Here is a 16,542-nt window from a genome sequence, read left to right as displayed (position 1 = left end):
CTCCCTGGAAGAAGAAACCAACCAAGCTGCCTAGAGAAGGGTTAGCCCCACTGAGTGGCTTGGAAAGGACACTCTCCAACCTGTTGAGCTGGCTGCTGGCTGTGCAGTGTGCTCCAGGTTCCCAGCTTTCTGAGTTGTCTCTTATGCTGGGGTAGACTTTGGTGACATCATTGAGTCATTTCTGTTTCTGCAAGTAACTCCTTACCCACACTCCTGTAATTAACCTTAATAATAATTATTGTTCACCAAGTTGAACTTCAGAGTTATCTGTACTGGATCTGTCATTGCTCCCTATCTGGGGCAAGTAGATGTGTGTGTAGTATTTTCCCAGGAAAAGTTTGATCACATAACACCAATCCAGACAGAAGTCAAAACTCAAAGGAATGAAGGCTTTCTTGCTAAGTAAATTACGATCCACTGTCTACCTCACCACAGCACTCCTGTAACACCCACAGTACAAAGAACTGACCATGTCCCACCTTTAATCTGGTCATATGCAAATACGAGGTAAAAGGCTGGGATTTGCTTTTTTGCTGTTATTAGTAAACATGCAGCTACCATAAGTCAGCACTTTCTCCTTTCACTGAGTCCAGGAAGACAGGATCAGGCTTTGTGATGTTATATTATGTCACAATTACTAGTTTTAAACTATTACAACAATCCAAACCTTCCCCCTGGCTTCTAAAGACTCACAGGTCTTCCTTGACACAACAGGGAGTGTCTGGGTGGGCGCAGCAGAGTATCTGTGGAGCCCAGCTCCTGCTCTTGGCCACTTGATACCTGTTGTCCTCTGTTAGTGACTCTGTCAGTGCCAACCATCCCTAGAACGTGCACAACCCGACCAGGACTTTGGTAAAGAGCCAACAAGTTATGCATGGCATAGCCCTGTCTAGGTGATGTCTCCCATTCCATATAGTGATTGGCAAAACAGGACTATTATGTTGTGTAGCACTTTAATATCTGAAGTGCCACCCAACATGCCACTTTTAAATTCTCAGTATGTACTGCGGTGTCTAATACAAAAGCAAAATATCTATGGGATTTGCCCACGCTCCCTCTTTATAGACTAGAAAGCAGTTATTCATTCCAATCCGAGTATTGATGCTTCAGTAAATAACCCCAGAGGATCTAACAAGGCAGCCACTGGGGTGTTTCCAATTCCTAGATGACAAATGTCTTAAAATGTAAGCATAAAGACAAAATTAAATTCACAAGCCACTGAACATTTATGTGGGCTAAGAAGCTACAGTAACAGTTCATTCACAAACCTTTCCCCTGGACATACACAATGCTGTTTCCCAGAGCAGCAAGCACCACGGCCCCATTAACTAAGGCCTTGTTGGAAAGGTACACCCTCTAGCCCTAGCCCAGAGCTGAATCAGAAACAGGACAGAGCCAGCAATCCCAGGACTAAAAGGACTTCTGGATGCTTCTGATGGGAGAAATAAAGGGAAGGTTGCATGATCCTACAGGATTCCCACAGAATGTATAGGGGGTCTGGTATTTCCAGTTTTGTACAAGAGACAACAAAGGTGCAACATGTTCATTTGTCTAGAGTCACACTGCTGAGCTAGAGAACCCAGACCTCTGATTCAAGCTTCAGTTTTCTTTGTCTTGAAAGCGAAGCCTCACGAAGATGCGATAGAAACAGTCAAACAGATCAAACCGGCTTGGTGCTAATAGTGGAAACTCAAAGTAGGAGGACTGGAGAAGGGGATGCCCAGGCACTACAACAGGGATACTAAGAATGTCTTATTGCCTCCTAGTGCACAGATGACAGAAAGCAAGAGAGCCAAGTGCCTGCAGGATATTTCTCTAAAGTCCAGTTAATTTGTCCTCTGGGTGTAGTCTGTTTTCTCTTTAAGAAGACCTCTAGGCTCCCTCCCAAGTATGTGCCTACTTAGCACAAGCTTCCCCAGGAATTCACTGCTGCTTTGAGTGGGCTATTCTGCCTACTTCTCCCTTCTCCTACGGCTGACTATGATGGCTTCTCCATCATTCTGGGAGCATCATTTGATCTTGGTGTTTGATGATGTTCACTCTATAATGGGAGAGATTTCACCTACTTTCTCCATCACCCCCAACATGGAGTTCAAGACAGGCACTGATGAAGTGAGCCTGGAACGTTTGCTACTTAAACACATGTAACACGAATCACCTATCTGGATATCTAGAACCTTCATTCTCGAAATTATTTTCTCAAAAAACAGACTTTATGGAGAATTAATAAAATACAGTTTAAAGAGCATTAAATAAAAAGAATTCCCAGCTTATGGCCAAAACAAACCTCATTTTACTCTGGAACTCTGCCCTGTCCCCCAATTCCCTCCCCTTCCCCCATCCACTCCCTGTCTTTCCCCTCCTCTTCTCTCTCTTTCTCTCCACTTTACCCCTTTCTTCTCTTTCTCAGATCCACCCTTTTATTTGCTTTTTACCTAAGGATGTCTAGGGACTAGAACATTGTATTTCCGAAGTGCACTTTCCTTTTGTTTTCTTGACAAAAACAATTCATTTGTGTCTGAGTTATTGTTTGGATTCTATTGCATTTCTAACAGCCTCCGGTTCAATTAGACTGGGAGGGAAAGCGGACAAGTGCAAAGCCCTTGGTAAAGAGGGTGTGTTTGCATCCTTCCCTACATCATTTGGTAATTGGCAAGAGATTTCAAGGAGGCTGTGGCTCGTACTGCAAGTTCAGTTTGCAATTCCAACTGGACAAAATATAGACACGGATGCACTCAGCTAAGTAATTGGATTCGCTACCTGGAATATTTAAATTGTTTTCAGACACTGGAAATTGGCTTAAGAAGATTAAAGTAAAATACCCGGGAGGATAACAGGCTGTAATTTACGGAGGTGGGAAATCATCTCGGTTAGAGGACCTGTTCATTCTCCTACAGTTGCTCCGGATAGGAGATGTGTTAATCATTAGGGTTGGAATTTCTTTAGGTCCTGACAGCTTGGGTTTTTTCAGGTAAGTTGCTCTTGTCAAACCCATTGGATGACACCCAGGAAGCTACATTGATAGTGTAGTGTGCGCATTTTCAGTAAGAAGCCTTTAAGTGTTCTGAAGGTATCTAGGGTGAAGGGAAGGGAAAGGTCATAGGAAGTCCTGAAGCTGGTCAGGATGTCTCCTATATAGCAAAGGGTGCAAGTGCACCAGAGGATGAAGTTGTAGGTCTATTTCAAAGTGAAGACTTAAGCAAGCTCATTTCTGAAAACCTGGCCCTGTCTGCAAGCCCGTTTTGTGCTCCTCAGCCCTAACAGCCCCTCATCTGCTCACCAATCAACCTCTTGTGTGCACTCACAGCCCTTCCCAAGGCCCCTCACTCCACAGCCAGGCGCTAAAGTTTGGCATCAACGACCACCTGTCGGCTGTACCGCTGTGTCTGTCCTCTGCTGCGTGGCCAGCATTAAAAATGCTCAAGAGTTAGCGGTAACTACAAGGTTTTGGACCTGGATGGTAGGTAGCAGCGTAACTGGACGCCTTAGCTAGCTAGCCGAGGGGGTGGGTGTGTTTGGGGGTTGCTTCTAGTTCTCTCCAGCGCTATCCAGCTGGCCCTAACTTCATGCTCTTTCCAAACTCTCAGTACCTGTCACTGGGTAAAACCTGTCCCTCTGGCTCCACTGGCCCCAAAGACTTAAGTCTCTCAGAGGTGCTGGTCAGACCCACCAAAGACGTCAACTCTAAACCCCCTAGGAGGAGGAGAGCGCGCGAAAAGCTACCACCACCTGCCACCTACCCAGGCAGCTAGCAACCTGTGCGCCCCAGGCTGCCCGCGCCCGCTCCAGCGCCCCATTGCATAACGCGCCCCTCGCCCCACCCCCACGCAGCCCGCCCTCGGGTGCCCGGCCCGCACCCCACCGCGCCGCCCCTCACTTACATCATCCCACTTGACGAATTTGGTGCCCTTCTTGAGGCTGTCGGACACGCACACGGGCTTGAGTTGCAAGGCGTGCACTCCGGGCTGAGCCCCAGCCATCTGGGCTCATCGGGGCTCCGGGCGGCCCGGGCGAGCGCAGTGGAGACGGGACACGGAGCTCCGGGCGCAAGCGGGCTTGGCTCTCGGTTCAGCAGGCTCTTGCCTCCGCTGCCCGCCGACCTCCCGGCCTCTTGGCCTCCGCACCTCTGGCCCGCGCCGCTTAGTAAGCGGGACTACACGCGAAGGCACAGCAGCCTGCCATGCCCCGGGCGGGACGCAGGGTCTGGAGCCCGCGGTGATTGTAGAGCCTCGGGAGACAAGAAGGAGCAGAGCCCGGCAGTGCGAGCCGCCCGCCGCCTGATCCTGCTCGGCCGCCGCCTGGAAGCGCACCATTCAGCACATCCTCTGTGCACAGAGGGAGCGCGCGAGTGACACGCTCCGGTCCCCTCCTCCCTCCGCTCCTCCCGCCCCTGCTCCGCCACCCTCGCTCGCGGTCCTCCTCCCCCAGCTCCCTGCCCAACTTTGCGCGCTGGGTCAGCGACAGCAAGCGGGAACGCAGCGGCACCTCCCGGCTCCCGGGCCCCACTGCAGCCGACGCCTGCGCCGCACATCCTCTGAGCATGCCCGGTGCCCTTAGCCAACGCCAGGGTTTGGGGGCTTTCTGGGAACCTGGATGCCGATTTGGTTGGTTGTTAATCAGATTCTAACCTGTATATAAAGAAGGAAGTTAAGGAGGAATGGGGAGAAAGCCCTAGGCTTTCTTTGTCTCCGGGGCTCTCCGGCCTTTTCAGAGAGGGTTCTCATTTTTATAGAGAAGCACTTGAGAGGTTTAGATCAGGAACTCCAGAGAAACCTTGCCGGGCCAGAAAGTTGACAGATTCTAATCTGGACGGCCCACAAACAGTATTTAGGAAATAAAAAGTTCAGGGGAGGAGGGCAAAGCTTTTATTCCCCCAGGAAGATGAAAGGAGTGGGCTTGGGGTCTGGGCAGGGTGGGAGCCCTATAGAATCAATCGTAGGTGTAGGGATGTCTGTCTTGACTTCACAAGGTTGATACTGTCAAGTGTTTGAGAGGTTGTGGAGCAACTAGAATCTTCATTCATGACAGGGGTGGAGGGTGGGGTATAAAGTGCTAAATCTACCTTAGAAAATAATCTCTAATAAAGTTAAAACTCACACGCTCCAGAAATTCTACTCCTGAGTTTTTTGGTCCACACAAAGGAAAACATACATAGACCTGTCCAGCATGTTAAAGGCAACTGAAAATCGTAAATGTCAAACAACAGGTGACTAGAGAAACAAACTTTAGTACATATATATGTTCCCCAAACTAGATTACTATTCCATGATAATAAAGGACAGACACTCCAAAACATAATCCTCGAGCACACAAAGTTTAGGCTTAGTGAAATGAGCCGACCAAGAGCGTGCAACAAGATGCCCTCTGCACGGTCTGTAGAATAGTCCACGTGTTCTGTGGTGACAGAAAGTAGATCAAGGAGGTACCTGTGGCCAGTGATGAGAAACATTGGCATAAAAGGAAACATTTGAGAATGACAGAAAGGTTTCGTATCTGTATACTTATATTTGTTAAACCTTGTAAGACTGGACACATAAAACGAGTGAATTTTATTCTAATAAATATTGCCATAAAGGCCGATTTTGGAAAAAGAAGAGACAGTATAAAGAAGAGGCTCCAGTAAAATGGTTTTAGACAGTCAAGACAATTGCCAACAAGCCTAATGGCCAGAGTTTCATCCCCAAACTCCACATGGTAAAAGGACAGACCTGACTCCCCCAGTTGTCCCCTGACCTACAAACCTACACCTTGGTACACTAGGGTATATACACACCGAGAGAGAGAGAGAGAGAGAGAGAGAGAGAGAGAGAGAGAGAGAGAGAGAGAGAGGAAGAAGAAGAAGAAGAAGAAGAAGAAGAAGAAGAAGAAGAAGAAGAAGAAGAAGAAGAAGAAGAAGAAGAAGAAGAAGAAAGGGAGGAGGAGGAGGAGGAGGAAGAGGAGGAGGAGGAGGAAGAAGAAGAAGAAGAAGAAGAAGAAGAGGAGGAGGAGGAGGAGGAGGAGGAGGAGGAGGAGGAAGAGGAAGAGGAAGAGGAAGAAGAGAAGAGAAATATGACTTTCAGCCTTTTTTCTCTATGCACTTAGTTCTCAGGTTCTATTGCTACAGTGAAACACCATGACCAAAACGCAAATTGGGAAGAAGAAGGTTTATTTGGGTTGACTGTCCAGATCATAATCCATCATTGGAGGAAGTCAGGATTGGGAACAGGAGCCTGGAGGCAGGAGCTGATGCAGACAGAGGCTTTGAAGGAGAACTGCTTACTGGCTTGCTTACTCAAGGCTTGCTCAGCCTACTTTCTTATAGAACCCAAGACCAGTAGCCCAGGGATGTCACCATTCATAATGGGCTAGGACCCACCCCCATTGATTACTAATTGAAAAAAATGCCTTACAGCTGGATCTCGTGAAGGCATTTCCTCAACAGGGGCTCCCATCTGATGACTCTAGATTGTGTCAGGTGACACATAAACCAGCCAGTACACCAAGTCACTGCGGGCCGATGTTTATAAACTCAACCAAAACACTACTAAAAATATATCTGAAAAGCTAAGGGTGCATCCCAGTGCTAGATCTTTTACCTGATATGTATAGAAGTCTGTTATGAATCCCAAATGCCACCTGAATATATATCCATAGACTAACAGACAGATGGTAGATTATCAATAGGTAAGATGGAAAACCAGTTATATTCTTGGAACTATCACAAGGAGCTAGGATTTCTGTTATCTTTGGAGGGCTTGTCTTGTTCTTGGAGCAACTTCACACACACACACACACACACACACACACACACACACAGAGAGAGAGAGAGAGACAGAGAGACAGAGAGACAGAGACAGAGACACAGAGACAGAGACACAGAGAAAGAGATGGAGAGATATAGAAATAGAAAGTGACAAAAAGAGAGAAACAGAGAAAGATAGAGAAAGAGAGAGACAGAGAGACAGAGACAGAGACACAGAGAAAGAGATGGAGAGATATAGAAATAGAAAGTGACAAAAAGAAACAGAAAGATAAAGAGAGAGACAGCGAGACAGAGAGAGACAGAGAGAGACAAAGACAGAGAGAGACAAAGACAGAGAGAGACAAAGACAGAGAGACAGAGACACAGAGAGAGATATTAAAAGAGACTAAAAGACTTGTTTCATTCTGGTCCTGCCATATCAAAGTATACGATGGATCTGATGCCTATAGTCCTTCCAAGTAGTGGCCCTGACTCACCAGCTACCTCACAGAAGGCAATGCCCTCAAGATCCACATTCATTTTAATCATCAATGACCACAATAAGTCTCTTCTTCCAAGGCTCCAGATCATCTCAATAATCCTTACTGCACGCCCTACCAGGTTGTTTTGTCCTAGTCTTGTCTTTCCTTTTCTCTCCCTCAATTATTTTAGCATCCACTGAAATAATTATTGAGCAGAAAGCTGTAGTTGGAGTACCTTAGGAAGTCAAAATAGACAGGGGCTGCTCCCTAAAAGGTACTCTAGAGGAACCGTAGGCCAAAGTACTAGCTGAACGATTCCCAGGTACTCCATAATGGAATCCTTCCCAGCCATCGGCATCTCTACCCTTTTTTATCTTCAAAGCAAATGCTAAATTGTTTAGCTGGCAACCATGCTTAGTGATGAATTATGAAACTAATTATAATCATTCCATTTTCCTCCACTGACCTTTGTCTGTAACTGCCTGAGACATAAGATAGTCAAATCTAATGAATAAGGTGAAGGTTGAGTACTTCTGAGGAAAATCTCTCATATTTAGGTCCCTTCTTCTCTCTCTTCCTTTCTCTCTCTTCCTTCCCCCTTGCTTGCCCTCCTCCCCCCTCGTTATTTCTCTTGACTGAATAGAACAATGGAGAAACAGAGAGAGGGAGAAGGAGAGGGAGAGGGAGGGAGGGAGGGAGGGAGAGAGAGAGAGAGAGAGAGAGAGAGAGAGAGAGAGAGAGAGAGAAGAGGAGAGAAAAACAGTGTTCTTTTTGGACTCCATAAGCCTCTAAACCATCTCTAGACTTTCTGATAAATGTCATAGTACATATCTTCACCAACTAATCTTTACTGTTACTCTTAGCTGATCTACCATATAGAATAATTGACCCTTTGTAACGGTTAGTTTTAATAGTCAATGTAGCCTAGAATCATTGGATGTAATTATCTCCACCAGGTTGGCCTGTAGGCAAGTCTGTAAGGGATTCCTTCCCTTGTTAACTGATGCAGGAGGACCCAGTCCATCATAGACAACACATTCCCTAGGCTGTGTCCTGAACTGCATAAGAATGAAGAAAGGTAGCCAAAAGCAAGCAAGCAAGCAAGAATGCACGTATTCTTTATTCTCGATTGTGGATGTGGTTTGATTTATTGCTCGTGTTCCTGCCTCAACTTCACCAAAATGATAGACTATGATCTGGGTCACAGAACCAGCAACTGGTACCGACTCCCGGGAAGTTTGATGTTAGAATCCTGACTTGCTATATAGATCTGAGTAGGTTTTTATCTGCTTATAACATATATACAAATATTCCAAATTCTATCGAAACTGTATTATAGAACACAGACTTCTCTGATCAGTTTGTAGAGCCGTGAGGCTTGGTACACTGGAAAGGACTTTTGTAATTCTTCCTAATAGCCGGCTATTCCAATTACTAGATGTGTGAGCATGGAAAAATGATCATAACTTCTGAAATGAAATATGCTAGTGTGCAAAAATAATGATGGTGAGGGCTAGTTCCTGGTACTTTTTCAAAGAGTTTTATGCCCTCGATGGTTTATTATTCATATTAGCCCTATAAACTCTGTTTCTCTTTATTCTATACTTGAGGAAAATGAGTCAGAGGAACAGGAAATGATTAGCACAAATTTTCTACCAAGTACAAATTAAGAGACAAAATCCAAACCTAGGATGTTGGTCCAGGAATTGCCTCACAAACCACACCACACCGTTCAGTCAGACAGGGATAGTTTCTTGAGCATAGGCCACAGGACTGGTCAGAACCAGAACCCACATTTGGGAACTGAATCATGACCATGAATTAGGATCCTGCGGGGTTTTTAAGCCCCAAATCCACAAACTTCTGTTATTTCACCAATCAGGATTTAGGCTTAGGGGGATTTCCTTAGGACCATGTCTCTGTTGTACACTCATCCTGTTCCCATTGGTAGGGGTACTCAACTGTGGCAGGGGGCTTGTCTTGTCTAATATTCATGGCCTAACTTGTCTACCAGGATGGGACTTGACTAACATTCATGTCTTAACTTGCCAACCAGAGTGCCAGTTACCCACGTACATGTCTCTTCTTGCCAAATCGGATGCCAGTTGCCAGGAAGTTCTTGGGAAATTCCGTTTTACTGGACCACTACGCAAAATAGAAGTCTTAGTCCAAATACTTTCTTTTATTGGTGCCAGTGTCTCTCTTATGTTGGGGTCTATCCCAGGGTCAGATTCTACCACAAAAGCTTAAATACTGTGGTAGGAAGTTGGGTGGTTGGTTTGGGTCCAAGCTCATTATAGGTAACTATAAAAAACAGTTCTATTGACTTTTTATCATGATATATTATTTCCAAGGGTACAGAACAGAACAGAACATGTAATCAATCTTGGAATTGGAAAGTTTTCTATTAACAGCAGAAACATGAGAAAGTTTCCTTATAATGGCAGACTAACCAAGTAACTCTTACCTAGGCGTTAACAAGTCCCCAGGTCAACAGATGCAATCACCACAATAATGTATCTTGAAAAGTAATTATAACGACCAAATGCCATCCTGTGTGTTAAGTCCTTGCTACATAGCATTAATCCATGGTAGTTAACAAACATACATGCAATAATTTTACAAATATAGTAAACTGCCTGCATGAGCCCTAAAATAACTGAATCTTCAAAATAGAACCCTAATTCTGTGGTCTTGTGATTCAGCCCGCTCCATTTTTGCAATGATTCTATAAACTCTAATCAGATCCATTTTCACCTCTAACCTTCTAGGATTGTAAAGCTCCCTTGCCTCATGAATAAATGAGCTCTAATTGCAACTAAGCATCCAGGTTCCTCTGACCCTGTCTCTCTTTAAATAATGGAGAAATACAAAGAAAACCACAGATTTGTAATAACATCTGGGTGGCAGTAAAAGCTCCCAGGTAGCTTTCCCTTTCCTTGCCTTACCTGCATAACAGCGATGGATACGGTCTACACAGCAACCTTGGGGGCCATCTATTGAAGAAGGTAGAGCCACAGCTAGCCAGAGTCGCTTAATAGCTCCCTGGAAGGTCATTCTGATGACTTATTCATTTGTACAGTTCAGGGATGTGAATAAGAAATATATTTAGAGTGTTTGAGCCAAGAATTAAATGTCATTGGCATCATGGATATAATTATACTCCTCTATAATAGAAGAGATAAGGCTTACATATCTTAGATGGTAAATAGGAAAATACACCCTGGTGGCATTGCTTGCCAAGTTCTGACTCAGTGAGGACTGTTATCCAGCGAGATATAGAGATGGGCAGAGCCCCAAAGAAGACAACATGAAATTATCACCAGAACATGGAAAGGATCCATATTTCCCCTTTCAACCAGGAAACCCTTTCTTTAAAGCAAAATACATTTCCCTAAATTCTATTGCACAAAAGAAAAAAATACTGTATTGATGTTACAAAAAAAATGGGCTTTCTTTTTCCTGCTTGAAAAATGACCTTAAATTCATTTAAGCTCTGCTTTACCCTTCACTTAAAGCAAAGGCTTTCATTGAAATTGGCTGATTGCCTTAAACACAATTCCAAAAAAAGACTTTTGAAGCTCAGATCCAAAAATGTTTAAGGAGAGAGACACCCAGCAGACTCTGGATTTCACAGAAAATATTGGTGTTGGGGAAGGAAGGCTGCAGAAAAAAAATGCCTCCCACTGGAAGGAAGTGTCCCTTCCCTGCTTCACCCACTGCTCTCTCTGGCCCACAGACAGAGGGAGATGAGGTTCAAAGCACAATTTTCATGAGTCAGTTTCTCTTCCAGACGTGTATCATCTCTGTTCACAAAAATAAACATCACACTCCCTACTTCTTGCTTCAAATAAAACCACCATGTTGGTTCTCCAGAGATACCTACGTCATAAGTGACAGAATCTGAAGAATTCCTTTCTGTTTTCATGCATTCGGATGCTATGAGTGGGTTTTTTTTTCAAATGGTTTGCCTTATGGTTAAATTATAGTGAATTCACCCCTGAGTTTAGGTGAAGCTACACTCTACATTTCTGTACTTCCTTTCCTGTCATCTACACAGATTCCCGTTGCAATTGCTGATGTAGTGGCAACAAAAACAAGCAAACGAATCAAAACAAACAAACAAACAAAAAAACCACAGGAAGAATTCACCAGTATTTTCAGTATTTTTCCAAGACTTTAATACACATCATTATGACCATGGGCAGGATCAGGTTTTCTCTAGCATTGCCTCTTCAAGATACAGTTATCCCACTTCAAGAACTAAAAGCAAACTTTGCAAGCATCCTCGGTTGCAGGAAAAAAAATGTATTACTAAAACCTACAGGATGCTCAGAAGAAATGTTGGAAGAAATCCTGTTGAAAACTTCTGGCAGCTGCCCAGTACCAGTTCTCATGGTATTGAAGTAGTAGAACTCTGGTTTAATTTAGAGTTACTTTGCCTCATTCATTGTCCTGCTTCTCCTGTTACCTGAAATTCAGGCTTAATGGAGGACATTCTGCTCATGAGATGACCTTAAGAATTAAAGCCAGGAATTGGACAGTTGGTCGATGTGAGGGAAAATATTTCTTTTGCATTTAGATTTGGGTTTTTTTGGGGGGGTGGGGCTTGGTTGGTTGGTTGGTTTTTTTTCCCTTGTGGAGCCATGTTGAATCCTCTCTCTGACATAGCTACAAGCAACAAACACCAGTCGCCTCTGGTGCCCTACAGGCTCACAGACATGCATACAGCTGATGGAAATGTTTGGGAAGGATTGGAAGGTGTGGCCTTGTTGCAGGAAGTATGCCACTGGTGAGACATACTGATGAGATTTGAGGTTTCAAAAGCATTACACTATTTCCACTGTGATCTCTGCCTCCTACTGTTTCTTTGCTCAGCTTCAACAAACTCTAACCCTCCCAGCTAAACACATTCTTTTCTAAGTCATGGTGTTTTGCTACAGCAATAGGAAAGTAACTTAAGATGCTACAACTTCGCTAATTGTCTTTCAGGGCTCTTGTCTGCAGATGGGAAAAATATCTTTTGTTTTATTACCATGTGTTTGGCAGAGTTTTGGCCCTGATAAAAGTGCTGCTTCTGAATCATTCTACTTTGAAAATGTTTTACCCTAATTTCCCCAGGATCAGGACAGAAGCGCTGGCTTTCGTGAAAAAGAACTGTACTTAAAGCATGTCTGAGCATGGGTCGCGAGGGAGCTAGCACAGTGATGCATTTTATTTAAAATGAATCCCAACGCTACAGTAGCAGCTACGTAATTCCAGTGTATATCACCAGTTATGTCAATCTGGCATGATTTACAGACACTAGGAAGTCTCACTTCTTCCTCACTTAAATATCTTTTTTGATTAATACTGATATATGTATGCTAGGGAATGATAAACAAAGCTTTAGACCGTTTAATTCTTCATCAAACTAAATACTGTAACTCGAAAATTTTTCTAGCGTTCCTCTGGTTTTAAAAAGCAAACTAGAGGAGCGCAGGGAGTGCACTGAGCCAGGGGATTGCCAGCATATTCTCTGGAAACCTTCAGAGCTGGGTCTCAGTGGCCATGGGCTCCGCCCTGGAGACAGAGTTCAAACGCGCCCACTTATGGAGGACACAGTGTTGCAGAGGAATTAGAACTTGAGATCCGCAGGAGGGAAGGGACGCAAACCTCTTTTTTTACTGGGGAGCTGAGAATGCAGATCCTGGGCAAGACCCGCTGTTCACTGTTGTCATCGACAAGGAGACTAGGGTCCGGAAAGGGAATTGGAGCGGGCCCCAGAGTGGCCTTTCACCCTCAGCATCAACAGTGGGTCCAGATGATGAGGTGACAAACACGCTCCAAGTGGAGAGCAGGGGAGGCCTGCAGAACTCGACTGAGGCACTGTGGCAGCTCTTCTTTGACAACAGCCAGTGGAAGCGCTGTTGTGATGGAAGTTATGAAGATCGAAACTCCTGCTCCCCGGGAACGACCCCAAGCACTGGCCGAGGAGGAGTCTTTATACCACCAGACAGCCATTGTGAGAGCATCTCAGCTGTGACAAACATCCTGGCCCAGGGGGAGGGCATAAGGCTGGAGTGGAGCCGCCCCCACCCTGGCTAGCAATGTTGACAGACCAGCCTGCCTTGCATAATTCTTGCTCACCTGCCTCAGTGGTCCCAGTCCCAACATGGATGCAGACCCTGCCCTGTCCTGGGGAAGACCCTGACCTTTCCCTGGATGCTGCCCCCTGCAGAACATTCCCTTGGGTCTTCTCACTCGGTTGTACACCCCCCATAGCGATCCCCACAATCCACAGGTTTCTACAGCAAAAGTCAGCTCAGCTCAGCACATGGCTCCAGTCCCCAGTGTGAGAGGCACCAGCAAGAGGATCTAGCCAAGAGAGAAAATGACCCAAGGACAACTGGGTTCTAGGTCCAGTTGGCCAGCTTGGGTTTCTCTTCCTCCACTGGACTAGTAGGGAAGGCTGGGGAGGGGATGGTATCGAGGAGACCATTCCTGGAGCTGGCTAGGATCCCCCTAAGCACTTCCTGGGAGAAAATTGAAATAACTCTGCCCTACCTCCCTACACTAACCAGCCTCCAGGGCTGTATTGGAGAGTGGGGAGGAAAGCACCTCCCTTGTGACCCCTATATCAACCATTAAAGTTATTTAACAGCTAAATAAATAAATAAATAAATAAATAAATAAATAATCTGTCATCGTAGATACAGTTTTCTGATGCCAATCCACCCACAATAGATAATTTTGAGCTAGAAGATTTGCAATCCCCAGAAGGACTGCAGGTTCTAGGATTGCAGTTTAAATAGCTAAGCCTTTGAAACAATTGTTTTAGTTATGGCTACTGTTGCTGTGCTGAAACACCATGACCAAAAAAAAATCTTGGAGAGGAAAGGGTCTATTGTACTCAGAGTTTATCACCCAAAGCAGTGAAAGCAGAAACTGATCAGGGCAGGAATCTAATCTAATGTAAAGGTCACATGTAAATATTGTATTGGAGTGTATGCATTTATCTACCACATATTATCCATACTACACATCAGAAAAAATGGGCAAACACCCGCAGAGAACTTGAAAGGCTAGCTCAGACAGGGAGCTGGTAGCAATGCTTCTGCTACAAATAGAAAAATAATGTGGAAAATGGTTTCCTTAAAATTGCAGTTAAAAAAATCCAATCATAAATACAGAGCTACACAAAATAACTACATTTTGGACCAAAATGGATAATAATGATAATAATAATTAAAGAAATAATAATAACAATAGTAATAATACGTCCTTTGTCTTAGGGTTTCTATTGTTGACAAGAGACACCATGACCAAGGCAACTTTTATAGGAGACAATATTTAATTGAGGCTGGCTTACAGGATCAGAGGTTCAGTCCATTATCATCATGGCAGGAAGCATGGCAGCATCCAGGCAGACACAGTGTTGTTGAAGAAGGAGCTGAGAGTTTTATGTCTTGATCAGAAGGCAGTCAAGACAATACTGGCGTTCTCAGGAAGCTAGGAGGATGCGCTCTTTGCCCACCTCCACAGTGACACACTTTCTCCAACAAGGCCACGCCTCCTAATAGAGCCACTTCTTGGGCCAACCATATTCAAACCACTACATGCCTTAAAAGAAATTAATTGCTTTTAAAATATTTATCATTAAAAGGAAAAAAAGAAAAAGAAAAGGACAGTGAAGAAAGACCCTTCTAATGAATCCTGCTCTGCTATTTGAGGTGCGCTACCACAGAATGAAAGGAAAACAAAAGGAGTTTGAAATAATCTCCTTGGATTAGTTCTGGTCTTGCCTTGTGGAAATGAGGACAGTAATTCCTGATTCCTTCCCACAATTTATTAAACCCAGTACAATGAGTAGCTCTATGGCAGGAACAGTAGACATTTTTGTCAGCAGTTAAAGCATAGATATTACAAACTTTGTGGCCTGAATGGCACTTTCTATCAATGCTACTTTACCATTACAAACTGAAAACAACTCCAGGTAATACCCAAGTGAGAGAGTTTATCTGTGACCCAGTAAGTCTGGGATTGCTTCCTCCTCTTCCTCTTCCTCCTCCTCTTCCTCCTCCCCCTCCTCCTCCTCTTCCTCCTCCTCTTCTTCCTCCTCTTCCTCCTCTTCTTCCTCTTCCTCTTCCTCTTCTTCCTCATCTTCTTCCTCTTCCTCTTCCTCTTCTTCCTCCCTCCTCCTCCTCTTGTTCTTCTTCTTCTTCTTCTTCTTCTTCTTCTTCTTCTTCTTCTTCTTCTTCTTCTTCTTCTTCTTCTTCTTCTTCCCCCTCTCTCTCTCTCTCTCTCTCTCTCTCTCTCTCTCTCTCTCTCTCTCTCTCTCTCTCTCTCTCTCCCTCCCTCCCTTTTCTGTAAATAAGTAAAGTCTATTGGAGTGCAAAGCAGTGGTGGCATTTGCCTTTAATCCCAGCACTTAGGAGGCAAAGGCAGGTAGATCTCTATGAGATCAAGGCCAACTTGGTCTACAGAACAAGTTCTAGGACAGCCAGGACTACACAGAGAAACCTTGTCTCAAACAAAACAAAACACAGCAATGCAAGGTAAAACAAAACAAAACAAAACCCTTTATTGGAAAGAACTTTTAAATGAATAAATAAATAATTACACAGCAACATTAGCCAGACCCAAACTGAACACCATACAGTTAGAATAGCCACTCTGCAGCTGTGGGGCTATGCCTTTGCCACTCTCGGTTTTATTTTTATGAATTTATTGCACACACACGTGGACGCACACACACACACACTCACATACACTCACACACACATACACACACACCCACACACACCCACACACACCCACATACACAAACACACACACATACACACACACCACACACACTCACACACACTCACACACACACATACACAAACACACACATACACACACACACCACACACACATACACACACACGCACAAGCACACACACACACACACACAAGACCATGCACCTGAAGGCAAAGTTAAAACTAGAAAACAATTTGCTTTATAGCCTCATTCATGACTAACATGTGTACTCCCTGCATTCTATCTATCCTTACTCCGCACCTAATACTAACATTGTTCCTTCTCCTTTCTAAATGTTATACACCAGTATATGCATTTGTTTAGACACACACATACCACAGCTTGCATATGAGGGAGAACATGCCACTTTTTTCTAAGATTGTGTGAGCTCTTAATATTATACATTATAAAACCACCCTGCAAATTTTGTAATGTAATTTAGAGCTGATTAATATTCCATTTTACAATGCACTATAATTTTCTTTCTATTAATGGGCAACTAAGTTGCCTCCTCTCCTTGATATAGTGAATAATGCCATAATACAATAAACATA

At 44.3% G+C, this 16,542-nt stretch overlaps 1 protein-coding gene and 1 pseudogene across 2 annotated transcripts in view; one reads left to right on the top strand and one right to left on the bottom strand.

The window, feature by feature from the left end:
- Plcb1 (phospholipase C beta 1) overlaps window positions 1-4,447 on the bottom strand; it is a 711,278-nt gene extending 706,831 nt beyond the window's left edge. The window contains exon 1 of one of the 2 annotated variants that reach the window (NM_001077641.2): window positions 3,882-4,447. In NM_001077641.2, the coding sequence (NP_001071109.1) occupies window positions 3,882-3,980 (99 nt within the window). In that variant the 5' untranslated portion in view covers window positions 3,981-4,447. The remainder of the gene's footprint in view (window positions 1-3,881) is intronic. The other variant, XM_017591467.3, reaches the window with a different exon arrangement.
- Window positions 4,448-11,403: 6,956 nt separating this feature from the next.
- On the top strand, window positions 11,404-13,541 carry Rtkn-ps1 (rhotekin, pseudogene 1; annotated as a pseudogene).
- Window positions 13,542-16,542: the final 3,001 nt, after the last annotated feature.

Source organism: Rattus norvegicus, chromosome 3 (assembly GCF_036323735.1).
Source record: "Rattus norvegicus strain BN/NHsdMcwi chromosome 3, GRCr8, whole genome shotgun sequence".
In the NCBI taxonomy this organism is placed as follows: domain Eukaryota; kingdom Metazoa; phylum Chordata; class Mammalia; order Rodentia; family Muridae; genus Rattus; species Rattus norvegicus.
The sequence above is the reverse complement of the archived record's forward strand: the minus strand, read 5'-3'. Positions and strand labels throughout refer to the sequence as shown.